Genomic DNA, 27,906 nt, shown 5'->3' on the forward strand with positions numbered 1-27,906 from the left:
ATGACACAACTGGACAAGTTACCCACTTCTATCAAATCTTCCATGTTTGAGTGTCTGCTACCAAAGCGAAGAGTGAGAATGACCTCTGCTGTACCTGGAAGAAGCTGTACATTCATGCACATATGCCTGTATAATACACACTGATAAACCTGTACCGAAATACAGCTAATCTAGCGCTGTTTAAATGGTTTTATTTAATGTCAACTGGTTTATCGGACAGGAAAACAATGAAAGGTGTAGAGATTGATGTCAGACTCGGGCCAGAGGGCAATAAACAAGATGTGGTGGAAAGGTGCACTTGTACTATACGAGTTTTGTGAATGAGCGTTCCTTGGGACACATCTTGGTAGTCAGCCTGTTTACATAGAATATCATCCAATGTACAAGCAAAATGCTCATTCATTGGGTGAAATGATCTTTTGGATAACTTTAAAAGATCTTAATTCTCGACAGCGCATCATCGTTGTGTGTGTAAATGTGACCCATGCTGGGAAGATCATTGGCAGCTGAACGGACTGCATGATCTGTTGCTGATCATTCTGGGATATTAAATGACCCCCAATTGGCAAATATGTATTGCTCGGCAGTCATTTATCGCCATTGGTTGGGTAGTATAACCACCTTTAAGTTAAGAATTCAATACATTAGAATGTCCAAGGCAACATACCACTTCCTATGGAGAGAAGGTACTGCACATGAGTTATCTTGTTGAACACCACCTGTATTTCTTTACAAATGGTGATACGTATTCCAAGTCCATGTTGCAAGTATGAGAAAAAAGCGGTACTCACCATTTCTTTGAAAAAATTCAGTCCTTTATGTCATCAAATAAGTGGCAGGTGGCAGGCAGGGGGTGCAGGGATATGTGCAAGATGGACGACAGCCGTTTCACACTGAACACAGTGCTTCTACTCTTTAAAGTTAAGGCCCACATTAAATCAAAGAATGGTGCTGGTTGATTATTTAGTGAATGCTCAGGATTTTTCTGGGTATTGTGACAGGATTACTGGAGTCGTATGTGAGGGGAGATGTGTGTTGTTCCTGCGTGATGTGAAACCCATAAGTTGCCCTCCAGCATGATATGTGCTGAGAATAAATCGGTTGTGTCCAGGGTCTGGGTTTCGATGAGTAGGCAAGAGATGGGCGGGATACCTACTCGCCATATTTCCACCTCAAGGGTGTGGCTGGAGGGAGTTAAATGTCCAGCCAGGGGTTTTGTTTGTTTCTTTCATTTCAGATACTGAGAAAACCATGCATGTGTCTTTTTATATAGAGTATGTGAACTTCTGGTTTCAACTGTGTTTTCTCTTATTAATATTCTAGAGAAACCCCTAAGCTAGTGGATACAATTGAATTTATGGAACCAGTCAGCATCCCATGTTATTAATGTTTGAAGGAAAATCCTTCCATAATTTTTTATAATTTATTTTACAAATTTAGATTTTTTTTTTTTTTTTTTTTTTTTTTTGTTTTTTTTCTTGCGCTGAGCTTCCTTCCCCTTCATTGTCCCAAAGCAAAATCTGTAACCGGTCTCTACCCATCAATTATGTATGATAAGCAAGGGGTTTCTTTTGAACCACCTTAGGCTATGTGTACACGGTGCGTTTTTTTTGGTGTTTTCCCACATGGAAATAGGCCATAAAATGCTATGGAATACTTATGCAAGCTAATTCAATGACAATCCTGGTGGTGTGCACATGATCAGAATATTTCCTTAAGTATTTACAATGTTTTTGGGTTTTTTTGCAGCATGCCACTTCTTTGTGCATTTCTACAGCGTTTTTCACCCATTTACTTCAACTGAGTCAGTCAAATCCACAGCAAAAATGCAGGTGTAAAAAGGTTTGCTGAGTTTTTGTTTGCGTTTTTTACGGGCTTCCTATGGTATCTCCCCTGCTGTCATCTGTGTGACAGCGTGGCAAACACCGGTGCGGTGGTCCTTATCAGCGCTAACACTACCATCGGTAAGACCTTCAGTCAGAGTGCTACGGGGTCATGCTGTCAGATGTCAGCGTGACTCCGCAGCTGTGACTGAACGGTGGTAAAACGCTTTCCGCAGGTCAGCAGGCATGAGCTGATGACTACTAATTCTCCGATCAGCCTACATCTGCTGTCACTGATGACAGCTATGGCAGGAGTCGCCGATTCCTGTGCTCACACTTTAAAAAAAAAAAAAAAAAAAAAAGTTACCGTAAATTACATACATATTCAAATAAAAAACACATTATACTCACCAAACACAAAATCCCCTATGTCCTCGTCTCCTATAACAAAAATGTAAAGTAAAAGAAAAAAACATATACTCGCCTTAACGCCCAATGCCCATGTTTCCTAGAAAAAAAATAAAAAATATACCACCATATACTCGCCTGTCTGCCTTAGTCCACGTAATCCCGAGTGTCCCACGGTGATCTCGCTTGTAGAACATTCACATCGGGAGATGACTGCTCTAGCCGGCTGCCGGCAATACACTGACAGGAGGTAATCGCTCCCACAGTATCACTGAGCTGAGAGAGTTCACTGGAGTTCATCAGCTGATCAGCTCCGATGCTCTCACTTACGGCACCACTGCTGCGTGAGAACTTTCTCACCGCAGCTCAGTGCTATACGCTGCGGGAGCGACTTACCTCCTGTGTCAGTGGTTTTTTTTTTTTTTGGTTTTTTTTCTTTTTTTCTCACCATGTACATATATTCATTATGCAAAGTAGGGGTGCAGGTCAGTGAGGGATCAGTGACCTGTCAGCAGTCTGCGTTATGAATATATGAGAGCAGCACATACCCCAACCCCGCCTTAGGGCACGATCATATCATTAACTGCAAATAAAGATTAAGAAACAACCACAAGATGGATTTCATCAACCAAGGGATCGTTTTAGTCAGTATAATGGCGCCAACCTGACCTGTGTGTAGGTTACTGTGCACAATCCTGCTGACAGGTTCCCTTTAAGAGATGACATTATTCCAGACAAGTTGTATTGATAATAAGCTGTTACTAAATTTCTAGGAAGATTAAAGATGCTTGGTACTCCAAATTACATTCACTCCCAATCCACAGAATATCCTTCGGAGATGATAAAACCTATAAATTTTTCATTGCAAATTTATTATAACCATAAAAAGCTTAGTAATCGGTGTAACAGTTCTCCTCTGACATAAGGCACCATTCAATTCTCTACAGTTCCTACATTGCAACAACCCCATGTTAAGTTGTGTAGCTAGGGAAGATGCTTTGGGGTGTGAGTGTGTTTTCTACCATCTTGGATGTATAAACCTTTGTCGGTATGAAATGTTCAGCTCCATTTTTAACTACTATGCTTTGCTTTATTGTTACAGAGAAAGCTGAAAGATGAAGCCAAGAATGCAATTGGCCGACTGGAGCTGCGCACCATCAAACAAGGAGATAAGGTAATGTTAGCTGGATGAACTTCCAATATCGTGGGAAAATGTCATTAACATTTCCATATCCTGAGAGCAAGGGTTTTGTTCAATAATTCAAACACTATCCACGTGATCTCTAATCACGCAGGGTTCCAATCTAGAAACTTATGGTAATGTTCTTTATAAAATTTTATTTGTATTTTCCTCATGTTGGTATTTGGCTTCCAAATAGAAGGTTCCGATCACATTGGCAGTATCAGGCGATAGTCAAATGTTTGTGTGGTTTTCCCAACTTTTCCCCAACAGATGATGTCAGGGGAGAGAAGGATCCAGCATGTCCTACTTCAGACTGCCAATCCTTTTGTTTAAGCCATCGCCAAAGTGTGTATATCTATGAGCGAGCCACTGCCAATGTAGAAGCACTTGACCGAGCGAAGAGTTCCTGTGTTGGTCAAATAGTTGAGTCAGCTGCTCATTAAACCAACACCTAACTATTACATGTGGGGGCTTGAGTCTGCTCTCAGGAGCTCTGGGTGCATGACCTACATTATAAACTGTATATAGTCAGGGCCGTATTTGCCACTAGGCACCCGAGGGCACGTGCCTAGGGCGGGGACGATGCGGGGGGCGGCACCAGAGCAAGTGAGCAAGGTTTTTTTTTTTTTTTCCCACCTCCCGACCGCCCCAACCCCCGCCCCCCCCAGCCCCCCCCCAGGACCAGCCTCCCACCCACCCTCCGACCGACGCCCCCCCCCGCCTCCCCCCGCCCTCCTTGAAGACGATACTCACCTTGCTCCAGCGATGCCTGGTCTCAGCTTCTGTAGCGCGTCCTGAGTGAGCGGTCATGTGGTACCGCTCATTAAGGCTCATAAATATGCGCATATTCATGAGCCTTAATGAAGCGGTATCACGTGACTGCTCACGCAGGAAGAAGGAGCTGCGAGCCTGCGCCTGTGCGCCGGGAGTCGGGACAGAGAGCCGGAGGGATGTCGCCGTCGGCGCGCCCGCTTGGTGTGAGACAGCTGACAGGTGAGTATGAGGGACAGAGGACAGGGGGGATTGAAGGAGGACGGTAAGCCGCCCGTGCCATGGGAGAAGGAGCGGAGGGGGGAGTGATGAGCCATGCATGGGGGGGGGAGGAGGGGGAGTGATGAGCCATGCATGGGGGGGGAGGAGGGGGAGTGATGAGCCATGCATGGGGGGGGAGGGGGGAGTGATGAGCCATGCATGGGGGGGGAGGGGGGAGGGGGGAGTGATGAGCCATGCATGGGGGGGGAGGAGGGGGAGTGATGAGCCATACATGGGGGGGGGGGAGGAGGGGGAGTGATGAGCCATGCATGGGGGGGGAGTGATGAGCCATGCATGGAGGGGGAGTGATGAGCCATGCATGGGGGGGGGAGGGGGGAGTGATGAGCCATGCATGGGGGGGGGAGGGGGGAGTGATGAGCCATGCATGGGGGGGGAGGGGGGAGTGATGAGCCATGCATAGGGGGAATATGAGTTGTGCATACAAGAGGTGGGGGGGTTATGAGCCATGCATACAGGGGGGGGGGGAATTATGAGCCATGCATACAGGAGGTGGGGGGGAATTATGAGCCATGCATAGGGGGATATGAGCCATGCATACAGGGGGGGGAATTATGAGCCATGCATACAGGGGGGCGGATATGAGCCATGCATACAGGGGGGGGAATTATGAGCCATGCATAGGGGGATATGAGGCATGCATACAGGGGGGTGGATATAGGCCATGCATACAGGGGGGAATTATGAGCCATGCATACAGGAGGTGGGGGGGAATTATGAGCCATGCATATGGGGATATGAGCCATGCATACGGGGGGGGGGGAATTATGAGCCATGCATACGCGGGGGGATATGAGCCATGCATATGGGATGGGAGGAAGGTGAGCCATGCATACAAGATGGGAGGGCGACATTATACACTATTGAGCATCATATGGGGTCATTATACAGTATGGAGCATCATGTGTGGTCATTATACAGTATGGAGCATCATGTGTGGCCAATATACAGTATGGAGCATCATGTGCGGTCATTATACAGTATGGAGCATCATGTGCGGTCATTATACAGTATGGAGCATCATGTGCGGTCATTATACAGTATGGAGCATCATGTGTGGTCATTATACAGTATGGAGCATCATGTGTGGCCATTATACAGTATGGAGCATCATGTGCGGTCATTATACAGTGTATGGAGCATCATGTGCGGTCATTATACAGTGTATGGAGCATCATGTGCGGTCATTATACAGTGTATGGAGCATCATGTGCGGTCATTATACAGTGTATGGAGCATCATGTGCGGTCATTATACAGTGTATGGAGCATAATGTGGGGTCATTATACAGTATGGAGCATCATGTGCGGTCATTATACAGTATGGAGCATCATGTGTGGCCATTATACAGTATGGAGCATCATGTGTGGCCATTATACAGTATGGAGCATCATGTGCGGTCATTATACAGTGTATGGAGCATCATGTGCGGTCATTATACAGTGTATGGAGCATCATGTGGGGTCATTATACAGTATGGAGCATCATGTGCGGTCATTATACAGTATGGAGCATCATGTGTGGCCATTATACAGTATGGAGCATCATGTGTGGCCATTATACAGTATGGAGCATCATGTGCGGTCATTATACAGTGTATGGAGCATCATGTGCGGTCATTATACAGTGTATGGAGCATCATGTGCGGTCATTATACAGTGTATGGAGCATAATGTGCGGTCATTATACAGTGTATGGAGCATCATGTGCGGTCATTATACAGTGTATGGAGCATCATGTGCGGTCATTATACAGTGTATGGAGCATCATGTGTGGCCATATTTTTTTGGTTATAATTATTGTATATGAAACAGTTGTGATCAGCAGTGCTAAATGGGTGTGGGTGGGACTTGGATATGGGTGTGACTAGTTGTGAAATGGGTGTGGTCAGAGGCGTGGCCTAAAATTTGCCGCGGCGCACTACGTGCGCCGCAACCTTTATACCTCTTTCCCTTCAAGAGTTGGGAGGTATGGTACCGCATTTGCCAGATCACAGCAAGTGCCGCAAATCCCATAGGGAATGAATGAAGCCAAGCGCAGTGTTGCCGTAAGTGATCCGTTGTAAGTGATCCGTTACGTGGCAGATGCAAAAAAACTGCCCGATCTGCTGCAAAAGGCTATTTTCGCAACAGCGATTCTTGCCAAAGTCACTGCCGATAGTGTCATACTCACCAATGGGGGGGCAGCGCTAAAAGTGCCTAGGGCAGCAGAAACTCTAAATACGGCCCTGTATATAGTATAACTGTGACCAATGACTATGTGGAGGATGGCTGCAAAATCTGCTTGGAGATCAAAGTTGCAATAGGATTTGATCACAAACTTCTATCCGTTTAAGTGCTCAGTTTACCTACCCTAAGCTATCTCTTCTAAGTCTCTAAAATGCATGTTGGCAAGTATTCATGATGGGTCAATGGCAAGTGAAGCCTGTTACTGTATCTTTGTGTTGGAGAATTCTGGTTTTGTTTCCAGATTTCCATATCCCATAAACTTATTTTACATTTACGGATTGAAACTAGTGTGTACATTTCACCTATAGACATTGCTACATTTTCTGACATGAATTCTAACAAAAACCACAATGCTCAGATTTCTGGACACCTGTTTTACATGGGGAGGAAACTGTATCCCCAGCACTATGACCTGTGCAGTGATAGCCGAGGTGAACGTGAGCGGAGTCATTACGCAGTTTAGTGGATCAGATAGATTTAGCTTCTTGGTGCAGTGAAACACAACACAGTACATGATGTGACCAATATCTGCTCCAATAATAACTGCGACAAGAACTACGCCTGGGTCACTAAGGTTACACCCTATCCACAAATGCCCTAAAGCACCGTTTCTATTGTTTTCGTTGCCTTTTGTAATCCTAGTTTGGTGTGTTTTCATTGTACAGTATATAGATTAGGTACCCTACCAAAAAAAATGAATAACCAAAGGCTGCACCCTTGTTTCGTTGCACCCTTGTTTCGTTGCACCCTATTAAAAATATAACCTGCTGATATCAGGCCACTTTACTGGGAAAAAAAAGCACAAGCATTTCTTAGCTTTAATATCTCCATGCCCAGAAGGTGAGTTGGCCAGGCTGGCAATTTTGGCGTAACCCAATGACTACCATACCATAATGATCAGGCAGATTGAATTTAAATGCCGAATCCTTTTGATATTCTATTAGATAACCACCTGCCAAAGGTTTATGGGAGCAGCTTTGTCTCCACATCCCATTGAAAACAAATGCCCTCTAGGCCGAGATATATATATACAGATTCCAGCCAGCTAACGCTCGGCACGCTCATTGCTATCTAATTAACGCTGCTGGTGATTATTCAATTAAATGTACGTTTACCTTGGCTGAAGTGGTTGAATTACATAGAAAGGAAGTGCTGCATGTGGTAATGTGTGGGGACGGAGCCTCGTGTAGTAATGTGTGGGGACGAAGCATTGTGTGGTAATGTGGTGGGGGGGCGGGATTATCTGGTGATGTGGTGGGATTATGTGTGGTGATTAGGTAAGGGGGTGGGATTATGTGGTGGAGGGATGGGATTGTGTGGTGGGGGGCGGGATTGTGTGGTGATTAGGTGGGGGGCGGGATTATGTGGTGGAGGGATGGGATTATGTGGTGGGGGGCAGGATTGTGTGGTGATTAGGTGGGGGGGGTGGGATTATGTGGTGGAGGGATGGGATTGTGTGGTGGGGGGTGGGATTATGTGTGGTGGAGGGGTGGGATTATCTGTGGTAATGTGGGGGGTGGGATTATGTGTGGTGGAGGGGTGGGATTATCTGTGGTGATGTCGTGGGGGGCGGGATTATGTGTGGTGATGTGGTGGGGGGCAGGATTGTGTGGTGGTGGGGGGGCGGGATTGTGTGTGGTAATGTGGTTGGGGGGCGGGATTGTGTGTGGTAATGGCGTGGGGGCAGAGCTACTGTGCAGGGGGCGGGATTAGCGAGTAATCACGATGCTATATAATCGGCAAATCACTACAAATTTTTGTATTTTAATTCTAAACAAGACTTTATTTATTTTTCATTCAGCTCACAATGCAAACTAATGATGACTGTACAAAAACTGGATTACTCATGCAACAAAGCTACAGCTCACCTAACCATGGTATTGGTCTACATTTCTTAGCATAATGTCAATCGTGGCTATTCTAAGTGGAACATTCAGTTCCAAGTCAGTTGGTGAAGTCCGTGCCTTACAACGGTCCGACTCCACAAACCTGCAAATGACCTGCTCATATTTAAAGTAGTCAAATGCTAATAAATAAAAGAAAATGACGTTATTTTTGTGTTCTAAAACAATGGGGGATTTAACCATGGATTTACAAACTAAAATAATCTCCCAATAGAACATACTGTATAGTTCACAGCCTTATAAAAAGAAAAAAAAAATTGGGTATTGTAATTAAAGAAAAAGCTGTCAATCCTTTTTTTTTTTTTTTTTTTTTTTTTTTCACTTTCAGAAATTTTTTGCGGTGTCGTTTTTTTAATTTTTTTTCCCTATATTTTTATGCATTAATTGTGAGCGTTATAAGAATGGATTGAACTCTAGAAGTCAAGTCCTCTTTTTCTCTGAAGAGGCAATTTGCATAAGAATGGATTGGTGACTAGACCCGAATGGTTAAAAGAAGCTCAGAAGTCAATTTTTTCTCATTGCAGTGCATAGGTTTATTCTTCTCTGCATTTTTAAATTATTATTTTATTTATTTATTTTTTTGGGCCCTCCAGTTGGAGTACACCGGCCACACTTGTGTGCACATACTTACCTTGCACAGCTTTCAATCAGTAGCGGGTGGAGGTTAGCCCCTAACTCATGAATCCGGATGTACAACGTTTCTTCACCTCTGACAAAATGTGAACGCTGCAGCCAATCATAGACCGCTGATTGGCTGCAATGCTTGTGTGACGCCCCGCTGAGTGTTGAACTTGATCTTGTTACACCGAGCGGAGCCGATCTGGGAGTGAGAATAACTTATAATTAATAAGGGGCTGTCATTTAGTGGATAATCCCCCTTTTTAAGCTCCTCCTGTGCTAAAAGCAGCCTAATAAAAATGATGTACAATTTATAGCCTCTTTCAAATCCTAAAATGATATACATTTGCACAGGATGATAATCTCCATATGGATTATCCTGCGGTCGAGGTAGAATAAATCTTTTTCTCACAGAACATTAAAGCGCATGGATGCTGGAGGATACGGGCAGCGTGGAGGACAACGAACATTTTGCGTCAAACTATGCTTCACCAGGTATGGTACGCACCAGGACCTGTTGACGCATAGTTTGATCCAAAACTGCATCCATCCTCCGTGCTGCCCGTATCCTCCAGCATCCATGTGCTTTAATATTCTGTGAGTAAGTGCTTTAAGGGTATGTGTCCACATTCAGGAAACGCTGCGTTTTTGACACCGCGTTGAGCAGCATGCATAAAAAACGCAGCGTCCAGATGTTACAGCATAGTGGAGGGGATTTCATGAAATCCTGTCTCCACTATGCAGTAACAGACGCATGCGGCACACCCGAGAAAACTCACATGCGGCGCGTCTTTTAAGAACGCAGCATGTCCTTACATTGCAGAAAAAACTCAAGGACAACGCAGGTGACCTGCCAGTGACCTCAGGTGCAGATTTGGTCAGGATTTTACCTGCATAAAATCCTGACCAAATCCTGAACATACCCTTACAGGCCGGTGAGTGCCACTTTTAACTCCTACATTTTGCATGGATGTTACTTATTTGGGGAAGCGCCCGCAGATCCCATCAGTGGGAAGGTGTCCTTGTAAGGAATATATTGGCTGATTGCATCTTTGTGGATGTGATCAAACCATATAGGGCTATGGTCTGATCATACCACATCTCCTCGGCAGAGGAGGAAGCAAAAGAGAATGTACAAACATTACCGTAGGGGATCACAGCTGATTTTTTATTTATTTATTTTAAACAATGTTTTACTTTAAAGAATCAGCTGCAGTCCCATATGGTCTTTTCTGTATCCTCTTTTGCATCCTCCTGTGCCCAGGAGCTGTGGTATGATCACACCATTTTCCTGCACGGTCAGACACAGCCATTACACAGTACACAGCAGGGGCACATTTATAAGATTATCTCAGCACTGGAACATTTTTTTTTTTTTTTTTTTTTTAAACGCATCCAATAGTGTAAAATTATTTTTATGTCAAGATCTATTGATTAAATGAACTTTTCTTTGTTGGAAAATATTACTAGTCATGGCAAAATCCCCTCCTCACAAAAAAACGACCTATCGTAGGCTGAATTTCTAGTGTGAGAACAAAACCTAAATCAAGAGTGAATGAATATAAATAATTTTTTACTTGTAAACAACAACACTGCTTTTCTAGAGGGAAAAGAGCAGTGAGCCACCACAGGAAAGCTTCCTCCACAGTTCTCTGCTTTCCTTCTCTATGACCTCAGCGAACCATCCCCTAGTGATTTGCATCTCCTCTATTCACATAGGGGCCACTTGTTGTTCAAGACTTGCTCAACTAGTTTCATGCTGCTTGCAAAACTTCACCCTTTAGGATTTTATCAGATTTCAGATAACTTTTATTTTTATTTGGCTCATTAATGCAATAAATGCTGATAAAAGGAAATAACAAGCCTGTATTGCATAACTTGCTATTAAGAAAGTGTAGGGTAGCCTCAGACATAATGGACTTTTTTTTTCACTGTAAAATAGTTTCCGGAACTCAAACAATTGCAGTCTTATGAAAAAGCACCATTAAGACAAGGTGATGCCACATGACAAACTGAACTCTGGTACATCGGTAATATATTCAGTGCTTGACAGTTGTGTGTGTTTTATAAGATGTTAATCCCCGGAGAACTAAATAAGGACAAGTAATTGCACACTGGTACATGTGACGGAGAAAACCTTCCCCACGGGAGCTGACAATCGTTAAGATTCTCACACAAGTGTCGCCAAGCTAGCTCATTCTTCCTATTGGTAATGGAAAAGAGAAAATATTAACCCTTTTCCCACATTAGACGTGCGATCGCCGCCGGGTGTCAGCTGATTCTGGCAGCTGACACCCGGCACTAAGTGCCAGGAGCGGTCCCGCACCGCTACCAGCACTTTAACTCCCCAAATGCTGTGACCAAACTTTATTGCAGCATTCTGGGAACAGACAGAGGGATGACAGCCCCTCTGCTCTGGGATCGAGACCCCACAATGTCGCGCTGGGTCCCTATCATTACTATGGTGACCTGATGTTTTCAAGTGGTTTATGAAAGAAAAGTATGTAAACAATAAAAGTACACATTTGGTATCGCTGCATCCAAAACAACCCAACCTATGAAACTGTCCCACTAGTTAACCCATTTAATAAACACCATAAAAATAAACAAGGCAAAAAAAATGTTTTATCATACAGCTGAACAAAAAGTAGAATAAATAGCAATAAAAAAACAAACATGGTACCGCTGAAAACGTTGTCTTGTCCGTCAAAAAAACAAACCCCTGCTATACAGCTCCATCAGTGGAAAAATAAGTTATAGCTCAGAGTAAAGTGATCCAAGAATAATTATGTTGTGTGTGTATATATATATATATATATATATATATATAGATAGATAGATAGATATAGATATAGATATAGATATAGATATAGATATAGATATAGATATAGATATAGTTTTTGTGCATAAGAGCCAAAACATAAAGAAACAATATATTTGGGGAATCGCTGCAATCGTACTGACCCGAAGAATAAGGCAGACTTATCAATTTTACCATACGCAGAATGACATTCCCCCCCCCCCTCCCCCAAACCAAAAAGTCCTGAATTGCTGGTTTTTGTTCATTCTGCCCCGCACATATCGGACTAGAAAGCGATTTAAAAAGTCATGTCTGAAAAAATGCTACCAATAAAAACGTCAGCTCGCCCCGCAAAAAACAAGCCATAACGTGACTGTCGGACAAAGTATAGAAAAATTATAACTCTCAAAATATGGTGATGCAAAAAAGTTTTTTTTTTTTGCAGTAAATGTTTTTTAGTGCGACAGCAGCCAAACATAAAAACCCAACATAAATCTGGTATCGCTGTAATTGCACCGACCCAAAGTAAGTCGCCCGATCACCTGTGCTGCACGAACGGCATAAAGCTAAATGAAACCAATTCTTCACTTGCTGTTTTGTTAGTTCTGCCTCTCAAAGATCGCAGTAAGGCTCTGCATTGAGCTTACACCGGGGTTTCCATGTAAATCTCTGAAATGCGTGATTCAAATGGAAGATTCCCAAAAATTCGTGATTCCGTCTTCCCTTGATGGAAGATTCCCTATAATGAGGCAGATGGAGGCACTGTGGACTCGTCTGACCTGTGATCTGGTGGTGTCCGTCTTTTTAGGATTGCATAAAAGTGTCATCTGCCAGTTTTGTGCACTTCTGAAAAGGACCGCGCTGAACAGAGGCCAGACTGAGTCCAGAGTAACTCTACTGCCTCATTCTAGTGAATGGATCCCTCGGGGGTTTCATCTGAATCGCGTCACTCAGAGATTTAAAAGGAAACCCTAAAGTAAGTGCTCGGCATAAAGAGCCGAATAAATGTGATTCCAAACGTTATGTAAAACGTTTTCAATAAAAGCTTCAAATCAATCCACAAAAAAAAGCAAGTCCCCACTCAGGTCTGTCATCTGTTAACGGAAATATAGGGGGCTTCCACGTTACTGGTAGTACAAAGGCTCTGGAAAAGCAAAATGGCTCAATAACCCTTCAAAAGAAACTCAGCAAAGTCTGCTCTTCCAAATGCCCCCCCTTGCCTTTGGAGCACCACAGTGTACCTAAACCACATATAGCGTCCACGTTTGGCATTTCTGTAATAAGAGCCTGCCTAACTTAAAGGTGTCTCCAGAAGCATGAGCTGGGCATAACGTACTGGTCACTACAATATACTAGTCCCTACAATATACTGGTTACTAGAATGGCAGGTTTGAAATTTTCACTCTGCAATATCCACTGCTGCTTGTTTCTGGAAAACACCCATGGAGTCAAAATTGTCACTACACCTGTAGATAAATTCCCCCAAGGGGTATAATTTTCAAAATGTGGTTACTTGAGGGGGGTTTCTGCTCTTCTAGCATTTAGGGGCTCTGTAGATGGAGTCTGCAAATTATTCTAGGAAAATCTGCGCTCCAGGTGGCAAATGGCGCTCTGTCCCTCCCGAGTCTCACCGTATGGCTAAGTAGGTACTGTACAGCCACATATGGAGTATTGCCACGTTGAGTAAAAATTGTGGGACATATTATGGTGCCATTTTTACCCAATTCTTGTGTGAAAATATAAAATCGGGGACTAAAACAAAGTTTTGGTAGTAAAAATGCAGTTATTTTTTCTTCATAGCCCAAAGGTATAAAATTCTGTGACACACCCGTTGTGTCAATATGATCACTGCACCTCTCAAAGAATTCATCTAGGGGTGCAGTTTCTAAAATGTTGTCACTTATGGGGGTTCTGCTGTTCTGGAACTCAGGGGCTTTCCCAGAATGTCATGGCACCTGCAGACCATAAAAGTTAAATCTGCACTATAGTATGGCGCTCCTTCCTTTCTGAGCTTCGCACTGTGCCGGAAAATTATTTCCCGATTTAGGGTATTTGCGCACTTAGTAAAAAATGGACCTTAGTCTGTTGTAAAAAAAAAATTCCTATTAGCTCTTGGAAAAATTAAAAACTTGGGGCTAAAACAACATTTTAGTGGTAAAACTGTAACTTATTCTTTCTTCCCCACTCAATGGTATAAAATTCAGTGAGGCACATGCTGTGTCAATATGATCACTGCACCCGTAGATGAATTAATTGGGGAGTGTAGTTTGCAAAATGAGTTCACATATAGGGGGTTTCTGTCTTTCTGACACCCCAGGGGTTCTGCCACTGTGACATGGCACCCTCAAACCATTGCAGAAAAATCTGAATTCCAATATGGCACCTCTTCCCTTCTGAGTTCTGCACTGTGCCTCAACAGTAGTATTCCCTCACATATGGGATGTTGGCGTACTCTGGAGAAATTGCGCAACAAATTGTATGGAGCCATTTCTCCTGCTACCCTTATGAAAATGCAAAATTTGGGGCTAAAATAACATTTTTGTGGGGAAAATGTGATTTTATTATTTTCATGGCTCAACGTTATAAACTTTTATGAAATGCCTGAGGGTTCAATGTGCTCAACACACATCTAGATCAGTTCATTGAGTCTAGTTTCCAAAAAGGGGTCACGTGTGGTGGATTTTCACTGTTTAGGCACATCAGGGGTTCTCCAAACGCGACATGGTGTCCGCTAGTTATTCCAGTAAATTGTGGATTCAAAAGGTCAAATGGCGCTCCTTCCCTTCCAAGCTCTGTCTTGCGCCCAAACAGTGGTTTCCCCCCACATATGGGGTATCTTCATGCTCAGAAGAAATTGCACAAGTTTTGGGATCCATATTTTTCCTGTTTTTATTGTGAAAATAGAAAAATTTGGATCTAAAGTACATATTTTTTGTACTTTATTGTGCATAATCCTGCTGACAGGTTCCTTTTAACTATTTTGTATGCTACATCTCTCTGATTTAAGGGTATAAGAATTCAAAGTTTGAAAATTGCAAAATTTCTCAAATTTTCATCAAATTTTCATTTTTTTTCCTAAATAAGCGCAAGTTCTGTCGAAGAAATTTTAAACCTATTCTGAAGTACAATGTCACGAGAAGTTTCCGAATCAGTAGGATCTGTTGATGGTCCAGAGTTATGACCTCATAAGGTGACACTGTACAGAATTGTAAAAATTGGCCTGGTCATTAACATGCAAACCACCTTGGGGGTAAAAGGGTTAAAAGAGCAAGTCTTTTACATTTTCAGGATGATAAACAGAGGAAAAACTCAACATGTATAATTTTAAAGTCCGCATCATACATCCTCCAGACTATTTGTATGCGCATATAGAGCTTTTAACAAGTCCAGCAATACCTTTGCATGCTCACTCCGTTACAGAGAAGTCCGCTTTTATTTTATATGCAAATGAGGTTGAAAGATTATTGTAGATCTGAAGCCTCTGTCACTCCAGCTCTACTACCTGCCCAGTGCTGCCTCCTTGTTCTTGACGGACAGCCTCTATGCTATGGACTTCAGGCAATGAAGCTGTGAGTCAGCAGGAGGAGGCAGCGTTGGATGGGGAATAGAGCGGGAGTGACAGTCTTCAATCTAAAAATGGCTCTTCAGCCTGATTTGCATACCAATTAAAATGCTGATTTTTTTTTTTTTTTCAGTAATGGAGGAACCAACTCTCCATGTAATTGTATTGCTGGACTTGTCTTGAAAGAGCTACATGTACATATAAATAGTTTGAAGGTGAAGTCCTGTTGACAAATTTCCTTAAGGAAAAAAATGTCATGGATGTTCAAGTAAATGGTTCTTTTTGGCAATTTGTTTTGGGCTTGATTTATTTTATTCTTATTATTATTAATCCGGTGTATACGTGTGTGTGTGTATGTGTGTATGTATATATGTATATATATATATATATATATATATATATATATATATATATATATATATATATATATATATATATATTCTCAGCCTTCCTTTTGGCTTTATACAAAAACAATAATTTTATTTTTTTTTTTTCAATGAACTTGTTTCCTATGGAAAATCTTTGTTACCCTAATGTACTATTGTGGGTTATAAAAAATCTTAAATACAATACAGAATTATTATTTTTCAGTCGATTGTCCTCCTCTAACCATCATGGATTTGTTTTTCTTCCTCCCTCAGGTGCTCGGGGTGGATGGTGATAGCTGTGCTGTTTGTATTGAAGCATACAAAGCAAATGACGTTGTGCGCATCTTAACATGCAAGTAAGTAGTGATGGAAGCAGAGAAAGTATTCACATAAGACTGAAAGTTGTACAGTTTTTTTAATAAATCATGCACAGGAAAAAATGTAACTTTCAATGTCCAGAAAATTGCCTGATTATAGCTCTATTTATTTATTTATTAAATGACCTCTCGGGTTAAATAAGGGGTGTCCCATAACTGCAAATTATCTCCTATTTACTATTCCATTCTGATGGGACATACAGTATAGAAGACTCTGTTCTCAAGTTGGCATTATCCCTCTAATATTCCCCGAGAAGTCAGGGTAAAAGATGATGCTGTGTTCACCTCTTCTCCCACCAAGTACCACACACCCTTTGTTGTACCTGTTGTGCTACGGCTGATCGTACAGTTCCTAGAGGTAGAGAGTGACATCGCGGAACTACTTAATGTTACAAATGGAGCTCGATGTGATGTAAAGCCACCAACAAATTAGACATGTTTATTATACTCAAAAACCTGAAGTAAAACTAGTAGTGATGAGCGAATATACTCGTTACTCGAGATTTCTCGAGCATGCTCGGGGGTCCTCCAAGTATTTTTTAGTGCTCGGAGATTGTTTTCTTGCCGCAGGTGAATGATTTACATCTGTTAGCCAGCATAAGTACATGTGGGGATTCCCTAGCAACCAGACAACCCCCACATGTACTTATGCTGGCTAACAGATGTAAATCATTCAGCTACAGCAAGAAAAACTAAATCTCCGAGCACTAAAAAATACTCAGAAGACACCCGAGCATGCTCGGGAAATCTCGAGTAACGAGTATATTCGCTCATCACTAAAAACTAGTCCATCAGTTTAAAGATGTGCAGCTCTCCCTAGAACAACTCAACCCTGGGTTTCGCCCGTTGCTTCTTCTGTTGGTCTTATTGTGCTACTTGTCTATTTCTGATATTCCTTGGTATGGTTGACACTGTGGTGTTGGATGTTTTTAAGAATTATAGCGACCTGCAACGATTTCACACTGAAATCGGTAGACGCTCACCCATTCAAGACTATGGGAACGTGGAAAACATCAGACTGCACTCAAATGATATGAGTCCAGTCCGATTTCCACAGACTCGCAAAATTGAGAAGATGGAGAAATTTCGTTCTCCATCTGCTCCTCGCAGTATGTTTCGGTTCTGCCAGCCAAGAGAGAATCTGATCGCACCCTGCTGAGATTCTGAGCAAACTCGGATCCGAGTTTGATAGGGGTGTCATTGGCATAATCAACTTGATTCTTTCACGGTGCCCACGGTCCACATATTCAATCGAGGACTAGATTCTATTAGATCAGGAACACTTTAACCGCACGATTGGGAGCGAAAGCATGAATTTTCTCATTTGTCCTGCACTGGCTGGTTGCCTGCCCACACTGGCATCATGGTTTCTATTAACTCAATTATAGAGTAGACAGTCAAAGGATCAGGGCAGCTTCAGAATGAGGGTGGTAAGGAGATGAATCCTATTACTTGTTTACTAGGAAACTTTACAAAAATATGATTAGCTCGATTATCCCCAATTAAGTACTAATCATCATCCTGCCCTGAGCCATGGTAGTGTTGTCCAATACACGGCTACACAATGGCTGGGATGCGAGTGATCGGCGGACCGAAGGCCACGAGGAGGCAACTTCATGTGATGGCATTTTTGAAGATGGAGAACTGCTTTCTCTGTCTCGGGGCCACAGTGATGACGCCTCCAAAAGTTATGTTGTGTATTTGCTTACATACAGTAATAATACATGTATATTTTAAGAGTAAAGTAGCTGATGCTTAACTGTATCTTATTTTTTATTTTTTTTAAATAGCCATTTCTTCCACAAGAACTGCATTGATCCTTGGCTGCTGGAACACCGGACATGTCCAATGTGCAAGTGTGACATTCTGAAGTCATTAGGAATTGCAGTAAGTCGCATCAAGACTAAATTGATATTATACTTTTTTTTTTTTTCTGATGGACCAAATGCATTACATGCTTTTGTTTTTCTAAATTTAACTTTATTTCTTGTGTACGGTCAGAAATGTCCAATAGTATTTGTAGACCTTCTTTCATTGGATATGGAGACTATTAACCCCACTTGCAAACCTTTGTCGATCCATGTACTTCTAGTGCTTAAGAACTCAATCACGGCCTTCTGGAAGAAACCAAATGTCCCTACAGTGTCGAATATTAACTAGATTTAACTTCATAAAACTTATAAATATTTCCATGCCTCTTGAAAAGTTTTAAACAAATGAGAATTATGGGACCATTCCTATTCATAGTCTGATTTGTTACAATTCTATTCTGTATGAAATATTAGGTTACCGCTAAATTAATGAAAGTAAACACATTTTTCTTAGGTTTATGTATATATATCAAAGAACAATGTTTGTTAGTGTATTACACATCTAAAGAAGAGCTACGTATTTAGGTTCTCCCTTCCCTTAATTATCCTTTCCTACTATCCCAATTACTCCCTATTAAATCATTACTTGCATCTCTTTCCTCCCTCCCTTTCCCCTTATTATATTTCTGTTAACATTTTTAAAAGGTAAAAAAAATGATAGAAACACAAAATGAAGATATACAACATTACTGCTGGTAAAGAATATAACCAGGCGTACATTGTGGTAATGTGTTTCTCATCTTCTCAATGTAAGGATGATGAAGAAGAGACAGACACCACTATGGCAATATCCTCTGTATCTAGTGAGATTCTGCAGACTACGATGCAGGTGGAGGAGGAGACCCGCAGTGACAACGCATCTTCTGGATATGCCTCTGTCCGAGGTCTTGAAGACCTTCCAGAAGAACCACATGGCCTATGTGAGTATCCTTGTAATAACGTAAGCCTTCATTCCAGTAAGTTGAAGGAAACTTGTCACCAGGTTTCCAGGACCTAAACTGCTGCCATCACCTTCTGTGTCGCTTAATTAGGATCCTAGCAATCCGCTTCTAACTGTCCGACATACCTGGGGAAATGAACGCTAGACATTGGTATCACCGCATTCAGAAATGCCTTATCTATCAAAATATAAAAAGAATTATTCAAATCATTAAACGGAGTGATGAGAAAAAAATCAAACCAGAATTACTGCATATACTCGAGTATAAGCTGAGATTTTCAGCCCATTTTTTTTAGGCTGAAAATGCCCCTCTCAGCTTATACTCGAGTCATTGTCCCAGGGGGTGGGAGGGGGAGTGGCGGCTGTCCCATCATACTCGCTAGCTCCCGGCGCTTTCCCAGTTTCTCAGATTCTATATATATTTTTTTTTAATCGCAGCAGCATATGGGGCATAATATGCTACGGAGCATCTTATGGGGCCATCAACCCTTGAGCAGCATTATATGGGGCATAATATTCTATGGAGCATCTTATGGGGCCATCTTTAACCTTTTATGTAGCATTATATGGAGCATATTTTAATATGAGCATCTTATGGGGCCCATCATGAACTGTATGGAGCATTATATGGGGCTCCTGATTCCATATGGTTATTCAAAAACACTTGGCCTACTGATGTCTCAATCAATTTTACTTTTATTGATATCTATTTTTATTTTTTACATTTACCGGTAGCTGATGCATTTTCCACCCTAGACTTATACTCGAGTCAATACGTTTTCCCAGTTTTTTGTGGCAAAATTAGAGGTCTCGGCTTATACTCGGGTCGGCTTATACTCAAGTATATACAGTACTTTTTTGTTTGTTTGTTTTGGTTGCCCCAGCATTGCAATAAAATACAATAATGGGCGATTAAAATATCACATATATTATAAAATGATATCAGTAAAAAAGTCAGCTCGGCTCGCAGAAAAATAAGTTCTCATCTGGCTCCAGATCCTGAAAAATGGAGACACTATGGATCTTGGAAAATGGTGCCATTTTTTTCAATATTCAAGAAATGAAAATGCAAAAAGTGGAAAAACTCAAGGTGGTAAAGGTGTTAAATTATAGTTATAGTGATACATCTCAATCACTGTATGTAATTGTTTCGCAATATATGCCATTCATGAAGCTCTTGCAACTTTTGTCCAAACTTGGTACAATGTGGCCTTAAAGTGACTTGAGCCCTCAAAAAATTCAAGTAAAAAATTAATAGCACGTGTAACACAATGCTACTGAATAGTGGAATACAAGCTTAGACGATTGTTTTTGACCTTGCAAGAGTTCGCACAAAATGCATACATTAAAGGGTTTGCACATCTCCTAAAGAATTTGCATCTCACTAGGATATGCTCTCCTCTCACCTGATCATAGAATCAGGGGAACCTCAAACTGTCACTGCAGAGTAGGCGGAAAACACCCTGCCCGCCCCAGTTCACTACACAGGAGCTGACTGGGCCCCTTCATTCTCTTCACCATGATCCTAAAGTGATATTATACCCTAGCTGTATGCATGATATTGAGAGGAGGATATCCTTTTAATATCTGTACACAGGATATACATACATACAATTTCTGGTGGACCCACCTCTAGACTTCTCACAATCACAAAATGAGGTGTTCCAAGTGCCATGTGTAAATTTACTCCAATATGCATCAATTATGAAAAGAGCAGTGTAAGGGTATATGCACACGCTGCGGATTTTGCTGCGGAACCGCAGCGTTTCCGCAGCTGCGAGTCCGCAGCAGTTTCCCATGAGTTTACAGTACAATGTAAACCTATGAGAAATGAAATCTGCAGTGCACATGCTGCGGAAAAAAACGCGCGGAAACACAGCAGTTTATATTCCGCAGCATGTCAATTCTTTGTGCGGATTCCGCTGCGGGTTTACACCTGCTCCAATAGAAATCTGCAGGTGAAAACCCGCAGAGGAAACCGCGATAAATCCGCAGTAAAAACCGCAGCGGTTTTGCACTGCGGATTTATCACATCCGCTGCGGAAAATTCCGCAATGGAATCCGCAGCGTGGGCACATGGCCTTAGACCCCTTTTACACATCTGATTGTCTTGGACGTGCCTTTAACGGATATGAGTACATATTATATAACGGTTCTAGTCTATGGGTTGTACAAATATCGGGGTTTTTTTTTTCGGGTACTTGGTATACCAATAAATTAAAATAAATAATTAAAAAAAAAAAAAAAAAGAACAAAGATGAGATGTGTCTGTTTTTGATGCTGGTCATAGATCAAATTAATTCATACAAGTTTGTGGGTCCATAAAAAGCTTAGACAGCACACAGCTGCCATCTCGTTACATCCTAATGCTGCCTGTTTTTCACTTTTCTATGAGAAGCTTCAGAAACTGTCAGGGTTTTTTTTTTTTTTTTTTTTAAATTTTGCACATAATGAAAACTGATTTAAAAAAAATAAAATAAAATAATGCTGGTCAAAAACAGACGTGCTAACCCAGGCTTGGATTGGCCCACAGGAGAATCATGCTGCTGCGTTGACAAACTAAATCTCCGAGCATGCCGAAACACTCGGAGACCACCCGAGCATGCTCGGAGAAACTAGAGTAACGAGCATACTCTCTCATCACTAGTCCTAAGTCATCACGTTCTCTTTGCTAATAGGACTTAAGCTTGAGACCCCAAGGGTGAGGTACTGTAGCTTCTGGAGCTATACCACCCTGTGTGCACTCACATACTTACCATGACCCTTTAGGAAATGAAACCCGGTTGCTGGATACATGTAACATGGCCCATTTTTTTTAAAGACTGTTGATAAATTTCCCCCTTCATTTTGACACATGCCGATCTTTAAGTCTATGCCAGCGCTGTTCACTACGATGATACTGTTCAACTAGTGTGTGCACAATGATGTCTTGACAAACTAATAGTCATTTAGCAAGTCAACGTGTCTCCTGATGACTCCAACCTCGTTTCTTTTCTAGATGAAGAAGTAGGCCTTGTAAATCATGACCCTGCGGCCACAGCCATTGAGATCCTTCCTCACATGGATAATCCGACATTCGAAAGTGAAGATGGCATCCACATTCAGAACGTGAAGTCTTGAGCTAAACCATGAAAGGACAATGCACATAAGAGCTCTTCACATCCAGTTTCCTGAATAGTTTTAATCCCAATTTTTCTAAATGGAAGCATCGACTCTAGAAGCCATCACCCCTACAGTCCTAAGAAGTGGAGATGAGCGGCATTTTGACATGGCCTAGCTGGCTCTTACCAGCATCATGTAATAAAATATTAGGTGCTTTTACTCAGGTTTATGTAGGATTTAATTAAAAATACAAAATTAAACCTTGAGAGTGCATATTTTATTACAATGACACAATTACCGTACATTTTATATATCAATTTGTGACTATATTGGGTTTTTCCCTTCGGATTGGTCATGCACTAGATCCCTCATTAAATGTATAATTCTATATTTACTAGATCACTTCTTGATGTCACTTTTAGTGATGAGCGAGTGTACTCGTTGCTCGGGTTTTCCTGAGCACGCTCGGGTGGTCTCCGAGTATTTGTGACTGCTCGGAGATTTAGTTTTCCTTGCCGCAGCTGCATGATTTGTGGCTACTAGACAGCTTGATTACATGTGGGGGTTCCCTAGCAACCAGGCAACCTCCACATGTACTCAGGCTGGCTAGCAGCCGTAAATCATGCAGCTGCATCAACAAAAACTAAATCTCCGAGCAGTTACAAATACTGGGAGACCACCTGAGCGTGCTCAGGAAAACCCGAGCAATGAGTACACTCGCTCATCACTAGTCACTTTCATGAAATTTTAACATTTTCACAGGGATTAGTTTGCAGTATTTGTCAATGGCAGAAAATAACATATTCCTCTTTTTATAAACTGTGAATGCGATACGACAGGTTTTGCTTGCCAAGTAATTGTGGCAGTCCTACTATCCTCTGTTATTTAAAGGGTCATTTTGGCACCACTCGCCTCCTGATCCCAAAGTTAGGGTGCGGAATAATACGTTAAGGGTGTTGAGAGTCAGAGTGCATCGGTTAAAAGAAGCCGAAATCCTGCTTATTTCTATTACTCTATTAGATTTAATGGATCTTTCTACATTTTTCAAGATTTACAAATGAAGACTTCTTTAAAGAAAAAACAAACAAACAAACAAAACCCAGAAAGTCCTTGTCATTTAAACAAATACTAAAAAGAATAGTTTTCATTAATCTAAAATTACCAGGAAATCTAGCCTTGATAGAATGCCAAAAGTCAATTTTAAGGATAAAACAAAAGTTGCAATTTTTTTGTGACTTTTATTTACATACCGTAGTACCTGAAGTGATTCGGCAGCAAAATCTTCATGGGTTGCATGCAGATATTGTTGTGGATTATATTAAAGGTTTGCATTGAATCAGCATAAATTGTTAACATGCTGCCAATTTATAAATCCCACCGCAGGTCAGTTTATGTGCATAAAATATCTGGAGCTTGTAGTTAGTGTGTGTGTGTATATATATATATATATATATATATATATATATTATATAGATTGTGCCATTGATTCTTACATTTCACCCTTTATCATTCTGTGAAATTCAATAAAAATACACAACAACCCAACCAAAGAAGGTTGTGGACTTAAAGTTCCAAAGCACATCCTCTAATCCACATCTGCTATGTAGATCTTCAGTGCTGAATATACAACAATCCGCCAGCTCTTAAAGGGGTTATCCAGGACTATAAAATATATATATATATATATATATATATATATATATATATATATATATATATATATATATATATATATACTAGTGATGAGCGAACGTACTTGGATAAAGTGTTATCGGAGCATGCTCGTGTGCCGAGTGACTTCTGAAAGCTCATAAATATATTTGATTTCCCATGCCTGCATGTCTTGTGACTGTTTAAAAGCCGCAGCACATGCAGGGACTGCCTAAGAAACAGGTAATCCCTGCATGTGGTGCTACTGTTGAACTGTCGCGAGACATGCAGCCCACAGAAGATACTCTGTTACTACCTGATCATGCTCAGATAACACCTTATCCAAGAACGTTCGCTCATCACTGTGAAGGACCTAAGAACTAACAGGCTGGTAGTTACTGTTTGCCTGTTCTACACGGTGCAGATCTTTGCCTACACAGTGATCACAATCCGCTCCTGCGCCTTCCGCTGGCTTTGGAGCGGTGGCTTCTCTTTTTGCTCCTCTCTGTTCACGGGACATGACTGCTGATGTCATGCTGATTGGCAACCAGCTGCCTAACTGTGGGAAGCCAGCTGTCAATCAGCATGACATTGCCAGTCACGCCCCATCAATAGAGCAGTCAGGAAGAAGAGCTCTGTGGATGTGGAGTAACTGAGTGTCCAGCAGGAGCTGTCCATGATGGTTCTGAGCCAGTGCTGAATACAACAGTCGGGTAACTAGTACCTGTTGACTTTTTTTTTTTTTTGGCTCGTAGTATAAGAAAAAAAGTTGTGGATAACCCTTTTAACATGCATGATTTAACAGTTTAAGGGACTCGTTAGTAAAAATATTAAACATAGTTGGTACTTGGGTTTGTAATATCAACATTTTAAATAGATGAGACGGAGACAAGTTGAAGATGAAAATTCCTTCCCCCCCCCCCCCCCCTTTTTTTTCTATTTTGATGCTGGAACAGTTTAACCCCTTAGCCTGACGTATGGAACTAATATGAGAGAGAGAATGGGCATGGCAATCAATTTTTTTTTTCTATGGGAGTATTAAAAAGGATCACTCCCCCTTGGATAACAATGCTAGTTTTACATTCAAGGGAGGGAACGTAGAGGAGCAGGAATGAAAAGTAAACCTTTCCAGATTCAGGAGAATATTGTCATTTTCAGCCGGTAAAAGGAGGACATCTTATGCCAAGTGCCAGGTCTACTTTCATATCGATTGTGGGTACCCCAGAGGTACTCTGTATTACTTTGTAGCAGAAGTTCCTTGATAGACCGGGATACAAATAAGTGGGGGGGGGGGTGATTTATTGTCCAAGATAGCTCAAAATATACTACTACTACTACTAAAATACTATTGCTGAAGAGAACTTGGAGACTATATGAATTATTGATAGATTTAATGGCTTTTCAGGGTAAATTATGAAAGGAGAAATTGGAATCCAATAATGCATCAACACCTTTTATAGACTTTATACTTACTAATAACCTTTTACGTGATGTGAACGCTGAGCTCCGATGTTATCCCTTATTTGTAACTTAAAGGAAACGCACTTTATTTCCATGTTCTTTATTGCAGTAACTTTGTGTAAATTTAATGTGAACAGAAATGCGTGTGAATGGCAAAATAATGATACTTTTTAATTTGTTTCTGTATAAAATTTAGCAGCACTGTATCTGAAAATTTTTAACATTCTGTAAAATATATGTATCTGAATTCTATTGTTAAATTGTGTAAATAAATCGTATTCCAATATTTTTGTTGTGTACCTTGCTTATTTTTACATTTAATCTGCATCCTAAAATCTTATCTTATTTTTCTAAAACCAATTGCCATCTTTAAGCCCTTTATTCACATTTTTCCTTTTTTGTCTTCAAACTGCAAGATTTTTGTTATGTTATTGCCAAGCTTTCTGCTATTCGCTATAGTGCCCAAACGAGACTGGAAGTTGTATCTGCTCCAAGATGCTTACACTAACCATACAGTCTCCACTTTGGTGCATGCAGATACATGGCTTCACATTAATGTGTTACATCCAGCCTACTTCATGTATGACTTCTGTCTTCAGTGTGGCTCACTACCTGCTGCACTAGGCAGAAGGCCGGCAACACTCGCCGATCCGACAAGGGACTGTGACTACAGGACTGGACGCAGGTCTACGGAACTCAAACTCAACAGCTTCGTAGCCATAGATGAGGGTGCTTTGAGTTTGGACAAGGAGACTCACAGCTGATCAGGAAATTAGTCCTAATATGCTAAACAGGATTACCCCAGTGCATTGGATATTCACTTTATAGCCAATTTTAAGAAATGTGAAATGGAGCATTCGGCTTTGAGGGATGAAGCACATTTCACTTGTGCTAGTTCCTCAATTTCAAGGATCCCCTCAAGCAAGGACCCTTTTCCAGCCATTTTATGGATAGGAGTGGTATGCATACTGAACAGGAGGCATGTTGACCCTCTACAAATTTAAATGCATAAGTTGCAAACACTTATCGGACTCCTCCAGATGTCAGTTTTTCACATGCGAGTTCTTCGTTTTTCAAGGACAGAACTCGTACACCTAATAGTCTATGGGCTGTTCACCTATCCATATATATTTGCGGGGAAGTTCACCTGTCCATGTATATTTGCGGAGAAATGTCTGATTCTGAGTCACAGATCAAACTCTCCAATACAAGCCTATCCAGAAAAACATTTTGAGGTCATACCCTGATGTATGAAAGGGCCCGACTCTCAGTCCCCATTGAAGTGAAGTTCTTGCACACCAAACTCACCCAACACTTCGTGTTTCAGGACCCCGCTCTGGCAGACCACGTAAAATTACAATTCATGGCCGAGTTGCTGTGGTCCTTAAGCAGTTCCTAGCGCTGCAATTTCAATGTTGAGGAGCGAGCGTAGCTACGAAAAACTTTTTAGTGAAACTTGTAATGTTTTTTTTTTTTAATACTTTAGAACCATTTGATGTACGAAGGTGTTTTTCTAATCTAAACAAAACTATACTAGTCTATGCCACAATATATAAAGATGTAATTGTTTACATATGGCACATTATCTCCTGCATTTTCACATCCGTGTATATATTTTGTAGCCTCTCATTAGACCATTTACTGAGACACCAAGAACCCATCCTGCACTTAGATAAATATGCAGCAGATGGCAGCATTCGATAGGAAATGACCATGCCATGAAAATTAAACATTTGGATGTGTAAGAGAAAGTAATATAAGAACTTCAAAAATATATAGTTCAGTATGAATGATAAAAATGCTGCAATTACATTGATAAATTTGCTCTGGTGGGTGAAAAGGGCATTATACACAATGGTCTCATGCTGTATAAATTACTCTATATATGTGGTTTTCATATAATACACAACTCGGCATGGAAAAAGAATGTGTATCCAAACTATGTGCTTGGATTACTGACACTTATTAGAGGCTGACCCCTGCAACAGCTATGGAAGAGGACTCTGCACCTTGTGAGAGCAGAAGAAGGTAATAAGAATGATTTACTTTTCTTTTAAATGTGTTGGAAAAGAATGGGGAACATAACAGGGTGGGGCCAAGAAATTTGGGGGACAGAATAATAGCAAGTGGCCCAGGATGGAAGACCTTGTTATAGGATCGGCGACATTATTTAAGAAGGAGACGCAGGATATGGGATGGTATTGCAGAAAGGGGTCCAGGATGGGGGACATAATAGAAGCAACGGGACGGGAGTCGTCATCTCCAGCATCACGTGATCTGCAGGAAACCTCAAACTGCAGCAATTACTCACAATGAGCCTCAGAGAGCCTGCAGACACCAGAATACAGCACCCTGTACGGTCTGATCCTGGGCCTACCGGACATCATCCATTATATCATATGTAGTGTAATACAATATGTGAGGTCCTGTAGTCACAGTATATCCTATATACTCCTCAGTGACCATTGTGTATGGACATTGTATTAAACACACAGCCACTCACCTTGGTAACTGTGTGTAACTGGAAGCGACCACTGATTTAGTAGGCGCTAATACTATTG

At 41.4% G+C, this 27,906-nt stretch overlaps 1 protein-coding gene across 1 annotated transcript; it reads left to right on the forward strand.

Moving 5' to 3' along the window:
* On the forward strand, positions 1–22,769 carry LOC143803726 (E3 ubiquitin-protein ligase RNF128-like). The gene is made up of 6 exons (XM_077281502.1): positions 1–72; positions 3,334–3,405; positions 16,218–16,300; positions 18,112–18,208; positions 18,947–19,112; positions 22,131–22,769. Exons 1-6 carry the CDS (start codon positions 1–3, stop codon positions 22,250–22,252), a joined length of 612 nt encoding a protein of 203 aa, XP_077137617.1. The 3' UTR covers positions 22,253–22,769.
* Positions 22,770–27,906: the final 5,137 nt, after the last annotated feature.

The sequence above is a fragment of the Ranitomeya variabilis genome, chromosome 2 (assembly GCF_051348905.1).
Source record: "Ranitomeya variabilis isolate aRanVar5 chromosome 2, aRanVar5.hap1, whole genome shotgun sequence".
Taxonomy (NCBI): domain Eukaryota; kingdom Metazoa; phylum Chordata; class Amphibia; order Anura; family Dendrobatidae; genus Ranitomeya; species Ranitomeya variabilis.